Raw genomic sequence first — 17,639 nt, 5'->3', positions numbered from 1 at the left:
GCCTGCCAGGGGCTTCCCTGGTGGTGCAGTGGTTGAGAGTCCGCCTGCTGATGCAGGGGACACAGGTTCGTGCCCCGGTCCAGGAAGATCTCATGTGCCGCGGAGTGGCTGGGCCCGTGGGCCATGGCCGCTGAGCCTGCGCGTCTGGAGCCTGTGCTCCACAACGGGAGAGGCCACAACAGCGACAGGCCTGTGTACCACAAAAAAAAAAAAAAAAAAGAATCCGCCTGCCAATGCAGGGGACATGGGTTCCAGCCCTGGTCCGGGAAGATCCCACATGCCACGGAGCAACTAAGCCCATGCGCAACTACTGAGCCTGCGCTCTAGAGCCTGCGAGCCACAACTACAGAGCCCACGTACCACAACTACTGAAGTCCATGCGCCTAGAGCCCATGCTCCGCCACAAAGAGAAGTCACCACAATGAGAAGCCCGCGCACCACAACGAAGAGTAGCCCCCACTCGCTGCAACTAGAGAAAGCCCGCGTGCAGCAACGAGGACCCAATGCAGCCAAAAATAAATTAAAAAAAAATTGGCATCAAGCAAGCTGAAGGAGGCTTGCACTCACTCATTTTGCTCAACCAATGAGGCTTATGCTGAAGCTAAATGAAAATGTCAGGTCCTCGGGCTTTTAGGGGTCTGTGGTTCAGGCCAGAACTGGAATCCAGACGCCAACAGTTATTTATGGTTTCTCTCTTTATTGTTTCTCCTTTTATCAAAACCTGTCACAGCTGGGGGCCAAAAGGAAGTAAAAAAAATTCCCACAAACATTCCCCATCGTCCCCAGTTAGTCCTCCCCCACCCCCCACCCAGGGCCCTGGGCCAACCCTGAGCGCACATGATCATCTCCCCCACCCTCAGCCTTCCCCCAGCAATAAATACAGGTGACCATGATTCGATGAAACCGCAACTGATTTCTCCATCTGGAATGCCCCTCAAGGGGACAAAATTTTAGGAGGCAAAAGAAGTCTCGCTCATCCCCTCTTAAGGAGTGGAAACTTCTTTCCCCCAAGGGACAGGGGAGGTAGAACTGCCCCTGTCAGAACCGCAGCTGCTCTAGATAGAAGCAGGGAGAGGAAAGGCTGGGATGCCAGGGAAGAGGATGTTTTCCAGCAACCTCACTCCTTTGATCCATTCATCCCTTATCAGGGTAAGGGGTGGACCCTGTGCATCAATGGGGCATAAAACAGAGAGGCCTGATAGAGAAGAGCCAGGAGGAAGAAATAAAAAGGAGGGAGAACAGTTTGGTGGGGAGGAAAGGGGAAGGAGAAAAGGAGCCCTAAAGCTCACTGCCCTCATCTTCTTCCAAGAAATGGCATCAACACACAAGAGACATGAACAGAGAGGGTATGGAGGAGATTCAGGGCCCCCAGAAGAAAGAAAAGAGAAGGGAAAGCAAGGGCCCTGTGGTCCCCAGGTCTTCACAGGTGAATGTGCTCCAGTCAGAGCAACAGAATATTTGGGGATGAAGGGAGATGTGGTGTCAATGGGGTGGGAGAGGTCAGGAGATCACAAAATGAATTCAGAGCCCAGGGAAAGCCCTCTCATCCTGCCCAGATGTTGGCAGAATGTAGATCTTGAGATAAGAAAGGTGAAGTCTGGGGAAGGTCAAACTCCAGGGCAGAAGGAAGAGTAACTATCAAGACCATCACACCCCACCCCAACATCCCTTGGGTTATCGCAGGTGAATACTCCAGTCGGATACCACACTGACGCCAGGCTTGCGCAGGATCAACACAGAGGTCTCAGGGTCATGCTGGAAGGACAGGCGGCTTTCAGGAGATCCTGGTGGAGGAAAGAGAAAGAGTGCCAGAGTCAATAGCAACTACTTTCCTATACACAGGGGGTCCCCAACCCTGCCCTGCTTCTTCTCTTTCCCCACCTGGGGGCCAGATCACTCACCTTTTGTCTGGAGTACCACGGTTGCTGGCTTTCCAGCCCCTATTATCACCACCCGCTCAATCCAAATTGGTGTCTCAAAGTGGCCTTTGGGGTCTGCTGAGCTGGAGGAAGCAAAAATGGATACCCATCAGAAAAAAAACTGTCAGAGCAGAGAGGAGGAGAGCAGAGCAAGGCCATGATGTAAGAGCACAGTGAGCTGTAAGCATCCCAGAGGCTGCCAAGGAAGAAAGGGTACCTCCTTACCTGGAGACAAGGGTGTTGCCAGAGAATGAGAATCGACGCAGCAGGAACTCATGGCGAGTCTGATAGTTGAACGTGTGCCCATCATCTAGAAAGAGCTCTCCTTGGGCCGTACCCTGAGCAGGAAGTGGGGTAGGCGAGAGCCTGAGCCCAAGAGGGAGTGAGGGGCACATCCCCAGGGGACTGAATCCTAGGAAGGTAGGCAGATGGTTGAGGAGGCTCCCTGCTTATGCGCTCACCTGGAGGCTGAGTGCAACGAAAAGAGTGATGGGGTCATCCTTCATGCAGTCTGAAGAACGCCGCACTCGCATCCATCGGGGCACAATTGTCCCTCCACGCTGGAACACAGGGATCTAGGGCAAGAGCAGTGCTGGGATGAAGTAGCCCTGTTGTTCAACCCTGGGCCCTGCAATATCTTTTGCTTGTGTATATCTGCGTCCCCTTAGGAACTGGACTCCAAAGTATACACTCTCTCCCCTTCTGGAAACCTACAGGCAGATGGAGCTGGCAGCTGGGCCAGGCATACTCACACTGCTTAGAGTTACAGGCAGATACAGGGTCTGGGGACCATGATGCTTCTGGTAGCTATGAACGTCATACCACACCTGTGGGTGCAGAAGATACACTCGGTCACTCACTGCACGGAGGACCCCCCACTCTATTTACCCTCTCTGACCTCCACCACCTTTCCCCACCACACCCTTCCTTAACTCACCTCCCCTTGGCCAGGAAGATAGACCTGCACGCCATGAGCCTCAGAGTCTGATACAGGGTGAACCAGCAATGCATCCCCTAAGACACAGCAGAATCAACTCTGAATTGGGGAGATCAGTTCCCAAAGAGGGAGCCCTAGAGCACCCACCCCCTTGCACCCCTGGCCTCGTTCACTCCTCCCTCCCTGCACATCCACAGACGTATCTATCACAGTGCTTGCTTCCTCTCAGCCCTATCCCAACCCACCACTAACTGTCCCCCTTGTTTCTCACCAAGCAGGAACTGATCATCTATACTGAAGGTGGTCACATCCTGAGGATAATGAACCCACAGGGGCCTAGGAAGGAAGCAGGACAAGAAAGGAAGACACTTGCTGTTTGGCAGAAGTCAAAGATGCTACCCCAGGCACTGGCAAAAAGAAGAGCACAGGGGAAAGACCCGCGAGCTGGCAGCCAGACAGCCCAGCAGGCTTAAGGACTCAGCTATGCACTCTAACCTTGGTCTAGACATTTAACTTCCTAACGTGTCTCCCTGCCTCCTCCCACCCTGCTCCCTCTGGAAACTGCTCTGCACAGCTACCTCCCAGCGGCCACTTCATTATCCTGGCCTGAAAAGCCCTCTAGTTCAGGTTGAATTTTCCACTCCACCTCATCTACCTCTCCCTCTGGTTCTTTACCCCTGAGACACACTGGTTTGTTCCTACTCCTGGAACATAACAAACTCATTTCCATTTCATAATTTTTGCACTTGCAGTCTCCCCTGCTTGGAACATTCTTCCTCTGCGTCACAAAAGCCTGTCTTACTCATCAGTCAGGGCTCATCTTTACGTGGCCTGTTTTTTGTTTTTTTTGCGGTACGTAGGCTTCTCACTGCTGTGGCCTCTCCCGTTGAGGAGCACAGGCTCTGGACGCGCAGGCTCAGCGGCCATGGCTCACGGGCCCAGCTGCTCCGCAGCATGTGGGATCTTCCCGGACCGGGGCACGAACCCGTGTCCCCTGCATCGGCAGGCGGACTCTCAACCACTGCGCCACCAGGGAAGCCCTACGTGGCCTGTTTGTGGAACTTAACTCCGTTACCCTGTTCTATTTTTTTCAAAAACCTTGTCAGTTTTGGCAGTTTTCCTATTTCCATATTTGTTTACATGTCTCTCTGTCTTCCTCCCAAGAATGTAAGTTCCACAAGGGTACGACACTTGTCTGACTTGTTTCTGGCTCTGGGGATAGTGATGAGTAATGCCTAGCATGTCATAAGCACTCAGTAACGTTCACTGCTCTTCATCTCCCCACTGGTCTCTTCTTACTCTTGACCTTGCAGTCAGATTTCCCTCCTTTACAAGGCCCTCATAAATGAAGAAAGAGGCCCAGAGATGGAACCCAGTCTCCCAGCCATCTCAGTCCATTCTACACAGACTCAACTGAATGCCTCACCTCATGATAGGAATCCCTTCACGATGGGCCTGATAGAAGAGGGTATACCAGAAGGGCAGTAGGGAGTATCGCTGACCCAAGGCGTCTCGGATTATGTCATGGTACTGAGACGGTAACAACCACGGCTCTCGCCGACCAGTGTCCAAGTGGGCATGTGCCCGGAAGAACGGCTGGTAGGCACCCATCTGGTACCAGCGCACAAGCAGCTCTGGCTCTGGATTTTTGAAGAAGCCGCCCACATCCGCTAGAGAGGGGAGGGAGGAAACCGGTTGGAAAAGAGGGTGAGGGAGGGCTGCTGCCTAAGGAGCCCCCCAAGGCCCCATCGTGGACTGTCAGTTCTCTGCACAGGCCTAGGTTTTATGCCCTCTACCTTGCCCCTCTCCCGCCAAAGCAAGGCTCCAAGTTCCTCCCCCTCTCACCTCCACAGAAGGAAAGTCCCACCAGCCCCAAGCTGAGACACATAGGAATAGAGATCTTCAAATGGTCCCATTCGGCAGCATTGTCGCCTGTCCACACGGCTCCTGAGGAAGAAAAGAGGGAGGGAACTTGCAAACAGTGAAGGGGCTCAGCCTTTTATACAGCTGACCTCTCTAACCTGCCACATCTCCTCTGGGGCCCCCAGAGTCCTGCTGAAGACGGCGGAGTTCACAAGAGCACTTCAACACGGACTGGCCCTCCCACTCCCTGCCTCGCTTTTAGTGAACAGCTGGAAGGAAATACGTAACTCTCAGAGGATGGACAGACTTCTCCAAGAACCAGGCCCAGGTCCCTCTGCCACAGCTTTATTCTCCAAATCTTACCAAAGCGCTGGGAGCCAGCAAAGAAAGCCCTGCTCAGGACAAAGGGGCGTTCTATGCCCCCGGAGCGCAGCACCAGCCCGTCAGCAGTCGCCATGTGCTGCGTGGGAACAGGAAAGAAGGGTAGTGAGGAGCAAAAGCCAGCTGTCATCGGTGCAAGTTCTCGGTCCTTGGTCTCTCCTCTCTCAGTCCCTTACCACGTAGAAGCCATAGATGTTATGCACGTCTCGGTGCTCCCAACCCCCATAATGCTGGGCATCCTTGAGCATGGTGACCTCAGGACCATTGAACACGGACGGTTCATTCATGTCATTCCAGACATAGAGGTTGGGAGATGAGCCCTGAGAACACAAGGCAGAGAATGGGGACAGACGACAGAGGGGAGGGAGAAGACAAAACAGTGTCTGAGCAGAGAGCTCCTAGGAATCCAGAAAGATGCGTTTCTCAGGGCCCCCCCCAGGATCATCAAGGCCCCGATATCTTATGAGCAACCAACCATAGCAGGGATAGCAGGCAGAGAATGACTGATTCCAAGAGGCAGAGTGGGAAAGACAGAGGCAGGTCGGGGAGGGGCTGCCATACCTCATAATTGTCAAAGCGAAACATGTTAGCCCACCAGGCCCTCATCTTGGGATTGGTGAAATCAGGGTAACCGGCTGCGCCTAGAAGAAATCAAGGATGGCTTTCAACCCCTGAGGGGTAAAATAGCCTCCACTCTAGCTCCCTGGCCTCCCAATAGCCTCCTTTAATTCCGGGCCCACCTACCTGGCCAGCACCAGCCTTCGTAGTCAGAGCCATCCCGGGTTTTAACGTACAGACCCAGGTTCTGCAACTCTTCATGTACGCGGTAGCCAGAGTCCACCTTGATGTGGGGGTCCACGATGGCCACCAGCTGGGGGCACGGAACACGGGTAGTGAGAGTTCTCCAGGGCTATCATGCCTGAGAAAACCAACCATGGCTGCGGCCCTCTTACCTTCCGCCTCTTGGAGGCCAAATGCTCAAGCATGGTGAGGGGCTGGGGGAAACGGCTGGGGTCCCAGGTGAAATACCGCTTGCCATCAGCATGCTCAATGTCCAGCCAGATGACATCGCAAGGCAGGTTGTGATCATCGAAGCCCTGATCGACTTCCAGAACGTCAGCCTCATCCCGATAGTTCCAGCGGCTCTGGTGGTAGCCGAGGGAGAAGAGCGGGGGCAAAACCTGGGTCCCTGCAGGTTCAGTGAGGGATGGGTGTCACAATGGGGTCAGGCTCAACCTGGGGCCAATGGGGATGCCCAGAAATTGAGGGAGATGAAAGGGCACCGGGCTAGAGAATAGGCCAAGGCACAGGATTTCTGAAAATGCAGTCATCCCTCAAGAAGCCAAGGACCAGAAAGGGAGGCTGCAGGCTGACAGAGTAGGGACACTGCGTACCTGTGAGACTAGCGTACTGCCGGAAGACATCAAAGACAGACGGCCCAAGTAGCAGGAAGACATCAATGATGCCACTCTCCGATATCCAGCGAACATCTGTCTGTGGGGTCTCCCCAGAGCCCTGCAGGTAGTCCAGCATCTTCCCAAACAGGGTCTGCAGAGGGGACCAGAGAGAGGTCTGACACCACCCTCTTGCTTCCCAACCCAAAGACAAAGCAGCAGTGTTTTCCTCAGAGTCCTCACACAGCTGGCTCCTTGAGTCACTTCGGGCTGAGATTAAACGTCACCTCCTCAGTGAGGCTTCCCTGGGCCCCATCATAAGCAGCACCGCCCATCCCCATCACATGACCACTGCATTTCTTTCTTAGAACTTACCACCACTGAACTCATCTTCCCTCTGTTACCTGTTTAATCTGTCTTCCTCCTTTCCTAACTCAGTGAGCAATATATCCCCAGCACCTAGAAAAGGGTCTGAAGCTCCTAACGCATACTCAATAACAAATGTATTAATAAATGCAGAAAAGGAAATACCTTCCCCATGAGTCTGTGTCTTCTGGGAGTGTCTGGGGAACTCATATGCTGCCCAGAAGGCCCAGGGCCTGTCTCTCATCCAGTCCCCAAACAGGTATCCAAATAGGCCACTCTACCAGCCTCTTCAAAGCAAATGCCCCTAACAAACCCATCTGTCTCAAGGCCTGACGATTCCCTCCCTTACTGCTCCCCACGCCTGTGCGCTCACCTTGCCTGCAGTGTTGGAGGATATGTCAACCCAGGTCTCTGCGGCGTTGAGCCAGAAGATGCCCAGGTCCCGATGAGGGCTGTGTGCTAGGAGCACGGGCACAGACCCATATAGGGCCATGCGGTTGTACAGCTCATACTGGAACACGTCCAAATTGTAGAGGCGATACGGCTCCCCACCCCTGCAGGCAGGCAGACAGACAGACTGGCCCCGGGCCATGGCATGCACAGCCCCAGCCCCACAGACACAGATGAGGGATAAAAACTGGCCCCTCTGCCCTTTCTCAAAGCAGCATTTTCTGATGGCCCAAGGTTCTCTGGCACAGGAAGTGAGCCACGCTCGTCTGGAGTGTCTAATCTGTGTGCACATCTCCCACAGCCCTGGCCTCTGCCCCCTTCCCTCCCCCCATATCCTGATGTCACTGTAGGACTCACTCAGTGACTTTCAGCCTCAGGTTGTCTGCATGCTCGGGGATCCCATACACATGCTCCATGCCTGGCAGAGAGAAGTCCAAACTCACAGACGTGGGGCCTGGAAGAAAAGCAAAAGATGAGCTTCTGCTTGGCAAGGACTCTCTGTCCTCTTGCCCAAGGCTCCCCCAGCCCCTCACCAAAGGGCTTGCTGTCAGTGTGAGTTTTAAATGTCTCTTCCCAGGCTCCTGGCTCATCGTGCTCTGCCTTCCCCTGGGTCTCATCTGGCTGGAAGAAGAAAGCAGACCACTACTCAATCACACACCAGGTCCTCTCTCTTCCCTTGCCCATTTTCTAAATCCCATCCGCGATGGCAAGACTAAGCTCAAATTTCTTGTGGGCCTTTCCCCTCCAACCTCCCAGCCAGCCCTGTGCTCCAACCACCCACCCCCACCAACTTGCCTTGTCACCATCCCCAGGTGTTTCCTCGGGCTGGGCCCCATCGCCCTCAGCTGGGTCTTTTGATCCTTGCCTGGAAGGTAGGAGAGCTGTCTGCTCCAATCCAGAGGGGGCAGGGACGAGGGGCTAGTGGAAGGAGGGGTGAGGGAATAGAGAGCCAAGGGTCCAAAGGAACGAAGGCACTGGAGGAAGGGACTGAATGTTAAAGCTTGGAAAGGGACCCCCAGTGAGCAGATAAGTGTGCAAAGGACAGGGAGAGAAATGAGAAAGGGAAATGAGAAGTAAATGCCACCAAGGGGTGCCTTCCAAACACAGGCCCAAACCATCAGCCTCTGCCAGCGTTCCAGAAGAGACAGGCAGACAGGTTCAAGGGCCTGGGTTCGGAATGCCAGTCCTAGCCCTGCTGCCTCTACCAAGAGACTCTGGCCCCAACTTCCCTCACTGGGCCTCAGCCTCTTGGCGTGACACAGGGTTTTGCAAAGGCAAGTGAGTCATAACCATGGTCAAGCCTCTACACAGGGACTCAAACAAGAGATTCTGCCAAAGGATGCTTTCAAGGGCAGCTGGCAAGCAGCTCTGCCCAGAGCCTCAGTGCAAGCCAGCTGAGAGGCAGGAACCCCAGCAACAGGCAGCATCTCTCCACCCCCTGGCAAAGCAAGAAGCTCCCTACATTCCTCAAGGATATCCAACATTTCATCTTCCTTCTCCCAGGGGGCTCCTAGCCAAGGGAATGGGGAACGGGAACCAGAGACCATATAGCTGGGGAAAAAGAGGTGAGTGAAGGACAGGGTATGGAAGGGTCTGGGGCACCTTCCCTGGGGGCCAGAGTGAAGGGGGGGTAAGGGCAGAGGAACAGATACAGTACCAGTGGTCATGGATTTACCTAGAGAAAAGGTTCTTGATCTTATCCCAAATGCTACCGAGCGTGAGACTAACTTTATCCGAGAAACTGGGGCAGGAGGAGATGGGTAGGAAAGGGGAAAAGGAGGCACAAAACCAACACAAAAACAGAAACATAAAAGTGAGTTTCAGTCGACAAACTTCCAGAGATGGGGTGGGGGAAGAAATTAAAAACAAAAAACAAAACAAAACAAAACAAAAAAAAGGAAGAAAATAAATCTGGGAAGTGTGATGGTGTGAGAGGGGGAAGAGGGAAAGGCAGACCCAGGCAGGCCTCTGAGGGAGGAGGTGCCCAGGGTACAGCTCATGGACAAAAGTGACTGCCTCCTGGTCTGTACAGGAAATGGAGAAAACTTCAACCCAGGTCTGCTTCCTACCCTCCCTGATGGTCAGCTTCGCCCAGCCCCCAGCCCCGACCTGGCTCTACTACCACCCTGTCTTCCTCCCAGGGACCCAGTGCCAGATCCTACGACACCCCTAGGTTCCTTCACACTAGGTCCCCTTCACTCCTGATCCCTGTACTCACGAGACCCTGGGAGCCCTCTGGTGCTCAAAATTTAAAAGTCCTCGGGCATTGACACTGAGCAGAAGGCTGCGGTCCTCCAGTAGGTCGAGGCGGAATGGCTGTGCCGTCAAGATGATTTTATAGGGCCCCTCAGCCATGGTTAGCTCTACGCTGTTGGCATCCCGGCCAGAGACAGAAAGCCTGGGAAAAAGATCAAAAGGGATATAAGGAAGTGCAAAGTGCCAGGAGCAGTCATGACACTTAGAAGACGGGGGACCTGCTAAGAGCTATACAGGCAGTGTGGTAACAGTACAGGGACAGATAAGTTGACCAAAGGAATCAAATAAAGAGCCTGGAAACAGACCCAAGCATCTTAGAATGTTGAAATGTAACAGATGGCATGGCAGTTCAGTGAGGTCTGGAGGACTATTCAATAACAGAGCGGAAAAACACATTTTCTGTATAGAAAAGAAATGGTATCACACTCCTACCTCATACCAGATACAAGTATCAACTCCCGACAGATTATGACTTAAAATTTTAGAGTAAAACCTTTAGAAGAAAATATAAAAAAATATTTTCTGACTCTGAGGTAGATAAGGATTATTTAAACACAACTTAGAAAACACTAACACCAAAAGGTAAGAGACTTATCTACCTGACAACAAAATTCAGAATTTCTATTTATTGAAAGATACGTTAAGGGTAATCAAAAACAAGAAAAGTCTGAGGAACTGTCCCAGTCTAGAGGAGCCTCAGGAGACATGACAACTAAATATAAAACAGTATCCTGGATTGGATCGTGAAGCAGAAGAAGGACATTAGGTAAAAACTAAGGAAATCTGGGACTTCCCTGGTGGCGTGGTGGTTAAGAATCCACCTGCCAATGCAGGGGACTTGGATTCAATCCCTGGTCCGGGAAGATCCCACATGCTGCGGGGCAAATAAGCCCGTGCACCACAACTACTGAAGCCCACGCGCCTAAAGCCCATGCTCCGCAACAGAAGAAGCCACTGCAATGAGAAGCCCGCTTGCCGCAACTAGAGAAAGCCTGCACGCAGCAACGAAGACCCAATGCAGCCATAAGTAAATAAACAAATAACAAAAAAACTAAGGAAATCTGAAAAAAATATGGACTTTAAGCTACAAGGATATATCGTACAACACAAGGAGTGTAGCTAATATTTTATAATAGTTATTAATGGAGTACGACCTTTAAAAATTGTGAATCACTATATTGTACACCTATAACTTATGTAATATTGTACATCAACTACACTTCAATTAAAAATAAATGAAATGGTGGCGCAGTGGTTAAGAATCCGCCTGCCAACACAGGGGACACGGGTTTGATCCCCGGTCTGGGAAGATCTCACATGCCTTGGAGCAGCTAAGCTCGTGCACCACAACTATTGAGCCAGAGCACCACAACTACTGAAGTCCACGCACCTAGAGCCCGTGCTCCGCAACAAGAGGAGCCACCGCAATGAGAAGCCTGTGCACCACAATGAAGAGCAGCCCCTGCTCGCCGCAACTAGAGAAAGCCCGCACGCAGCAATGAAGACCCAACACAGCCAAAATAAATAAATAAATAAAATTTAAAAAAAAAATAGGGCTTCCCTGATGGCGCAGTGGTTGAGAGTCCACCTGCTGATGCAGGGGACGCGGGTTCGTGCTCCGGTCCAGGAAGATCCCACATGCCACGGAGTGGCTAGGCCCATAAGCCATGGCCGCTGAGCCTGCGCGTCCGGAGCCTGTGCTCCGCAACGGGAGAGGCCACAACAGTGAGAGGCCCGCGTACCACAAAAAAATAAACAATAAAAACACTTTAAAAAAAGGAATGAAAAAAGAAAAAAAAATATGAACTTTAGTTAACAATAATGATATCAATTCATTATGTATGACAAATATATCACAATAATGTTAACAGGGGAAAACAAGAGTACAGGGTATACAGGAACTCTCGTAATATTCTTGAAACTTTCCTATAAATCTAAAACTATTCTAAAATTAAAAAATCGTTGGGACTTCCCTGGTGGCGCAGTGGTTAAGAATCCGCCTGCCAGTGCAGGGGACACAGGTTCGATCCTTGGTCTGGGAAGATCCCACAGGCCGCGGAGCAACTAAGCCCTCGAGCCACAACTACTGAGCCTGCGCACCTAGAGCTTGTGCTCCGCAAAGAGAAGCCCGCACACTGCAATGAAGAGTAGCCTGCACGCAGCAACAAAAGACCCAATGCAGCCAAAAATAAATAAATAAAATTTTTTAAAAAATAAAATTAAAAAATCTTCTTTTTTCAAGGCACCTTTAGAAAAGTAAAAAGATAAGCTACAATCTGGGAAAAGATAACTGCAATACATGTAAGTAATAAAGAACTGGTATCAAGACTAATGAATTTCCACAAATCAGTGATGACAAACAACATAAAAGGAAAATGAGCAGAGCAGTGAACTTCCATTTCACAGAACAGAATGACAGATAAATACATGAAGACATGCTCAATATCAGTAATAAACTGGGAAAGACAAGCAAGCCAAGACCACCACATGGTATCATCCTACAGCCATTCCACTGACAAAAATTAAGTCCAATAGTTCCAAGGGCTGGAGAAGATGCAGTTCAATAAGCCTCTTATATATTGCTGGTGGAAGTGTAAATTGGTAAGCCACTTTGGCTTTATCTTGGAAAGTTGATGATGTCCATATTCTACAACTCTGCAGTTCTTCTCTTAGCTATACACCAAAGAGAAACTCCTGCACAGGGAGACAGGAGACATGGACAAGAATGTTCACGCCAACACTGGAAACAACCCAAATGCCCATCAACACAGAAATGGAGAAGTAAATCGGGATATATTCATATAACATAACATTATACAGCAGTAAAAATGAGTTTCTGGAGCTACATGCAACAAAGTTAAATCCAGTTAAGTGAAAAAAGGAAATCCCAAAAGACCACATTCACTAAGATACTTTCCCTATAAAGCTCAAAAACAAAATCACATAATTTATTGCTTAGGCAAATGTACGAAAGTGTGTATATGTATATACGTACCCACGATATAACTGTGAGAACAAAAAAACAAGGGAATAATAAACTTCAGAATAACAATCATCTCCGAAGGAGTCGGGTACAGGACAGTGAGATGTATATGTTTGGGTTAGGTGAAGGGTTTATCATGTTATTTTCTAAGTTAAATACTTAACAGAGAGCCATGCGTGGAATAATGACGACGATGTGTCATGACCCGAGTATTTGAATAATCCTATCCTGAATATCTGAGGAGAAATTGAGGAGGGAGGAAGGGAAGGAGGGAAAGAGGGAAGGAAGGGAGGAAGGGAGGAAGGAAGGAAGGGGAGAAAAAAAAGAGAGAGAAAAGAGAAAAAAAGAAAGAGAAGAAAAGAACAGACGAGACAAGACGGGGGGACAGGACAGGAAGGGAAGGGAAGGGAGGAACCAACCACAGAGACACTGTATTCCTGGAAGGCGAGCTCCATGGCCTTGCTGACTCCCTCTTGTATCTCCAGCACCTAGGCCAGGCCTGGCACAGAAGAGGAAGCAGTATTTCTTTGCTGACTGAATGAAGATAAAGGGTGAAAGAGAAAACAAGTGAGGGAATTCCCTGGCAGTCCAGTGATTAAGACCCTGTGCTTTCACTGCACAGTGCGCAGGTTCAATCCCTGGCTGGGGAACTAAGATCCCGCAAGCCGAGCAGCTCGGCCAATCAATCAATCAATCAGTTGAGAAAACAAGTGAAACAGAAGAACAGATGAGGGAAGGCTGAGGAGAGTGGCCGGGTGCTATTCAGCTATTACCCCAATGTGGAAGAGAAAGTCAGCTGCCAAATAAAGGCTCATTAGGAAGGGAAAGGGCCATGGAGATGGAGATGTTCCTCAGGAAAAACTTACCCAGCTGTGGGGGGATCAGCCACCAACACGTCTGGCACACGGTATCGGGGCCGCCGGGGCTCTAGTTCATCAATTCTGATCCGAGTCATGTTCCTTCGAAGCCCCTGGAGCTCCAGCACAAGCAACACCTGTGGAGGCAGAGGTCTGGGTCTGGAGAAAGGAATGGGCTATACCAGGAAATGCCCTCTGAACCCATTTCTCTCCCGAGGGGGTCTCCTCCTTCTAGCCCTTTGCCTAAGGGATCTGAAATCTGAATTCCTCACAAAGTACAAGTCCCAAGGTTAGATGGCACAGGATGTTGGCTATAGGATTCCCCTTCCCGAATTACCCCTTAGCCATTTCTCCACCCCCACCAGACTCTTCCTTTTCTCCCCTGACCTTAGTGACTTCGTTGATCAGATGGACCGTGAGGGCATCAGGACCAAGCTGCAGAGAGTCCAGCAAGGCTCGGTATGGAGAATGGCCTGGCCGTATGCTTCGTTGCCTCCTGCCAATGTGAAATGACTGAGAACGGGGGAGGGTTCCCCAAGGCCCCTAAGTCCTTCTATCAGCTGCAGTGCCCCAGGCTACCTCATCTGCCACAGACACCTCCCACATTACCCTACTTTCCATTCTTGTCTCCCAGAAATATCATACTTGCAGAAGGAACTCTCTTCGCAGGTCTTAAAGTTGCTTCTATCCACAGCCAGGGTAATTCCCAGGCAGACGCCTAAACAAGCCAGTACCAAACCAGTCCAAGACCTAGGGGGGAAAAGGACAAAGAGGGCACGATGAGCACAGGGTCAGAAAGGGCCCCACCTTCTGAGGTAAAGGCCTCTTCCCACCACAACCCTAAAAGGGGAGAAAGATAGAGTCCCATTAAACAGAAAACACGGCAGAGTGGACAGGGCTTAAGTGTCAGGCCTGAGGAGCTGGCTCACGCACACCTTTCCTTCAAAAGGCAGAGGAAGTGGACAAAGGATCCTTGGCCTTCAGAGGCCTGGTATTGACTCAGGTTACATCAGCCTCTCAGAGGAAAGGAACAGTAACAGCCAGTCCCAGGGGAAGTGGTGGTACCTTATGTGTGGAACAGAGAAACACAGTAAGCCATGCCTTTTCACTGGAAAGACACTGGGGGGACCTACAGTGAAAAAGTTCAAGATGTACCCTCAGCTGGCCTGCTGGTCACAGGTTCCTAGGGTCCTAACATCCCTAACACTCTAGGCATCCTGTTCCTCTGATCTCCACTGCTGTATCTTTGACATAAGTCACCACTGTCACCACGTAAGCTTGAAAAGAATAACAACAGCTAACCTGTGTTGAGTCCTAATAGGCACCCGGGGGCCTGGCTAACCGCCTTATACTAGTTTTTTTGTGTTTCTTTTTTTTGCGGTACGCGGGCCTCTCACTGCTGTGGCCTCTCCCGTTGCGGAGCACAGGCTCCGGACGCGCAGGCTCAGCAGCCATGGCTCACGGGCCCAGCCGCTCCGCGGCATGTGCGATCTTCCAGGACCGGGGCACAAACCCGTGTCCCCCGCATCGGCAGGCAGACTCCCAACCACTGAGCCACCAGGGAAGCCCTATACTAGTTTTTAACTCTCCCTGCAGTTTTTAGTAGTGTCTATGCCCAGGTCTCACCCTGAGATTTCAATCTAATTGGCCTGAAGTGGAACCTGGGCATCAGATTTTAAACTCCCCTAAACAATTCTAATAGGCAACCAGTGTTCAGAACCAATTCTTTATACACACTAATAACTCTTTTCCCTTTCTTTCACTGTTTTCTTGGTGAATGTAGGATTGGGATTTTTCCGAGATGGGAGCACTGAGGCATAAAAGGTTCAATAATTTGGGGCTTCCCTGGTGGCGCAGTGGTTGAGAGTCCGCCTGCCGATGCAGGGGACGCGGGCTCGTGCCCCTGTCCAGGAAGATCCCACATGCCGCGGAGCGGCTGGGCCCGTGAGCCATGGCCGCTGAGCCTGTGCGTCCGGAGCCTGTGCTCCGCAACGGGAGAGGCCACAGCAGTGAGCGGCCCGCGTACCGCAAAAAAAAAAAAAAAAAAAAGGTTCAATAATTCATCCAAGATTTAACAGCCAGTATGAGGTGACACTGGTGAACTCAGCTCTGCCTAACTCCAGGGCCCGGGCACTTCATTATGCACAGCACATGCACTAACCACCAGCAGGGCCTGCCTCACTGAGGACCATCACCAGGGTTTCCACAAACTTGTCACTTCCCCAACATGCTATCAAATAACAGACAAGGGTGCTCGCTTCGGCAGCACATATACTAAAATAGAATGATACAGAGAAGATTAGCATGGCCCCTGCGCAAGGATGACACGCAAATTCGTGAAGCGTTCCATATTTTTGGGAGACCCAAGAGGGAAGAGATATGGGATCATATGTATAACTGATTCACTTTGTTATAAAGCAGAAACTAACACACCATTGTAAAGCAATTATACTCTAATAAAGATGTAAAAAAAAAATAATAACAGACAAGGGACTAACAGGCTTATCTGAACAAGTTAGTTTGTTAAGGATATATCCATCCATTCTGAGTAAACCCTAAATAGGGATTCTCACATTTTAGCGTCTGTTAAGAGTTACGTGCAGTGCTTACTAAATGAAGATTCCCGGGTCCCAGGGAATCTGCAGTTTAAACATGCTCTCCCAGTGGCTGATTAGGAGCACACTCTGAGAAAGTGTTCCAAATAAGGGAGAACAAACAAAAACACACATTTCTCCTCAGCATTAAAACTTTGCTACCTGCTAACAGGGTAACCAAAGAGTAGGGCCTACAAACACATTGTATCCAGCATATCCTCAGTATCTGCTTGAAAGCTAAAGGTAAAGAAAATCACTAGAAAGGAGATCACAGAACACAGTAAGCCCTCCAGTTCCAGAAGAATGTGCAAGGCAAGCCAGGCCACACAGAAAGATGAGGAAAACACCAGGCTTTGTGGTTTAATAGGTCAAGCAGGAACAAACAGTAGCAAAACAAGCAGAAGAAATGCTACCAGAAAACTCAAAAGCAAGGCATGTGGCCCAGGTCCTGAGGAGTGACTGCAGCGGACACCCTGAGCAACTGACCCCGTGTCCACCAGCCCAAAGCAGCAGTAATCAGAAGTACAGTGAATTAAATACTCTCTGGAGTCCTACTTGCACAATCTATAAAATGGGTTTGGAGAGACGCCAATGGGGATAGAATTTCTGAAAGATTTTTCAGATGTAACCTGTTGGAAGGCCCTGAGAACTCAGGAATGCCTTGAACGCCCCTGGGCAAGAGGTGGTCACAAGCCAAGGTCAGGAATGAGTCGCAAGGAAAGGTGCACTCATTTATTGTTTCAGGTCACAGGCTTCTGGAGTCAAATTTACGATCCACGCTTTTTTCACCGCTGCCGACAGTACGTGCCTCTCCCACCCCGATACATCCGTTAGGTCCTGGTAAACACTCTGTGGCGCTGATGATTGTTTCGAACCATCTTTTCAGTAATATAAATGCAGAACAAACCACTGTTGTGTTTGAGCAACGTCATCCAGGTCGACTGTGAACTTACGGGATCCTGCCCCAGCCGTGCCCAACGACCGTGGACACCAAACAAGCCAGGGCTGGTGTCCACGTGAAGACAAGGGCAGGGCAGGGTCCGGGGCTCTTGAGGGGAGGGCGGGAAGGGCAGTGGAAGCAAGACTGCCGGCCGCGGTGCTTCCAGCGCGGCTGAGGGGCCGCAGGGCAGCAGGCTGCATTCCCGGAGGCCGGGCCGCATCTCTTCCTCTGCCCCGATGGCCCCGCGCATTGCAGGAAAGAGGCGGCAGCGTTAACCGCCGCAAGCCGCCAGGGGAGGGCGGCGGCTGAGAGCGGCCAAGGCCAAGAAGAACACAAGGCTGCGGCCTTCTAGAGCCACCGGGCCGGAGCGGAGAGCCCCAGAAACAAGGGCCTCCCGACGCGGCGAGGAGGCTGGGGGCACCCGAGGCCGCCTCCAGAGAGACAAAGAGTCCTCACGAGGCTGGGGGTGGCGGAGTCTCAGGAGAACATACAGGAAGGAGAGACACGGGATTTGGGGGTCTGGGGGCGTCCCGGGCGCGTTCCCCGGGATCCGGGCTCCTCACCGCCTCCTACGCGCCGCCACTGCCGCTACCGCCGCCATCTTGTGCCGGGTTTGCTCCTTGACCCGGAGCTTCCCCTCCCCCAGCGCGCGTTGAGCCACGTATCTTAGCGCCCGCCCCTTCCGGCTTCCTGATTGGC

At 51.3% G+C, this 17,639-nt stretch overlaps 1 protein-coding gene across 3 annotated transcripts; it reads right to left on the bottom strand.

The window, feature by feature from the left end:
- Positions 1-822: 822 nt before the first annotated feature.
- Positions 823-17,592, bottom strand: GANAB (glucosidase II alpha subunit). Of its 3 annotated transcripts, XM_079929527.1 has the most exons (25): positions 17,504-17,592; positions 14,052-14,156; positions 13,794-13,902; positions 13,416-13,543; positions 9,529-9,708; positions 8,986-9,051; positions 8,102-8,175; positions 7,844-7,927; positions 7,668-7,764; positions 7,234-7,414; positions 6,495-6,648; positions 6,054-6,289; positions 5,845-5,971; positions 5,662-5,741; positions 5,277-5,420; positions 5,083-5,179; positions 4,702-4,803; positions 4,283-4,526; positions 3,128-3,192; positions 2,857-2,933; positions 2,672-2,746; positions 2,381-2,494; positions 2,145-2,257; positions 1,902-2,002; positions 823-1,784 (listed from the first exon to the last, which is right to left on the bottom strand). In XM_079929527.1, exons 1-25 carry the CDS (start codon positions 17,539-17,541, stop codon positions 1,675-1,677), a joined length of 2,901 nt encoding a protein of 966 aa, XP_079785653.1. In that variant the 5' UTR covers positions 17,542-17,592; the 3' UTR covers positions 823-1,674. The 3 variants fall into 3 exon arrangements, with proteins under 3 accessions (XP_079785653.1, XP_079785651.1, XP_079785652.1); XM_079929525.1 differs by lacking the exon at positions 8,986-9,051; XM_079929526.1 differs by lacking the exons at positions 8,986-9,051; positions 17,504-17,592 and adding an exon at positions 16,630-16,680.
- Positions 17,593-17,639: the final 47 nt, after the last annotated feature.

Source organism: Stenella coeruleoalba (assembly GCF_951394435.1).
Source record: "Stenella coeruleoalba genome assembly, chromosome: 8".
Lineage (NCBI taxonomy): Eukaryota > Metazoa > Chordata > Mammalia > Artiodactyla > Delphinidae > Stenella > Stenella coeruleoalba.
Note: the sequence above shows the minus strand (reverse complement) of the source record. Positions and strands in the feature narration are given on the sequence as shown.

What these genes read in the sequence shown, in the direction of transcription:
- GANAB (XM_079929527.1), bottom strand. Translation starts at nt 17,541, where the DNA reads ATGGCGGCGGTAGCGGCAGTGGCGGCGCGTAGGAGGCG. An exon ending in TGATCAACGAAGTCACTAAG is followed by an intron (nt 13,544 to 13,793) that starts GTCAGGGGAGAA and finishes CTGCCTCCACAG; the next exon opens with GTGTTGCTTGTGCTGGAGCT. An exon ending in TGCCTGTAACTCTAAGCAGT is followed by an intron (nt 2,495 to 2,671) that starts GTGAGTATGCCT and finishes CTCTTGCCCTAG; the next exon opens with ATCCCTGTGTTCCAGCGTGG.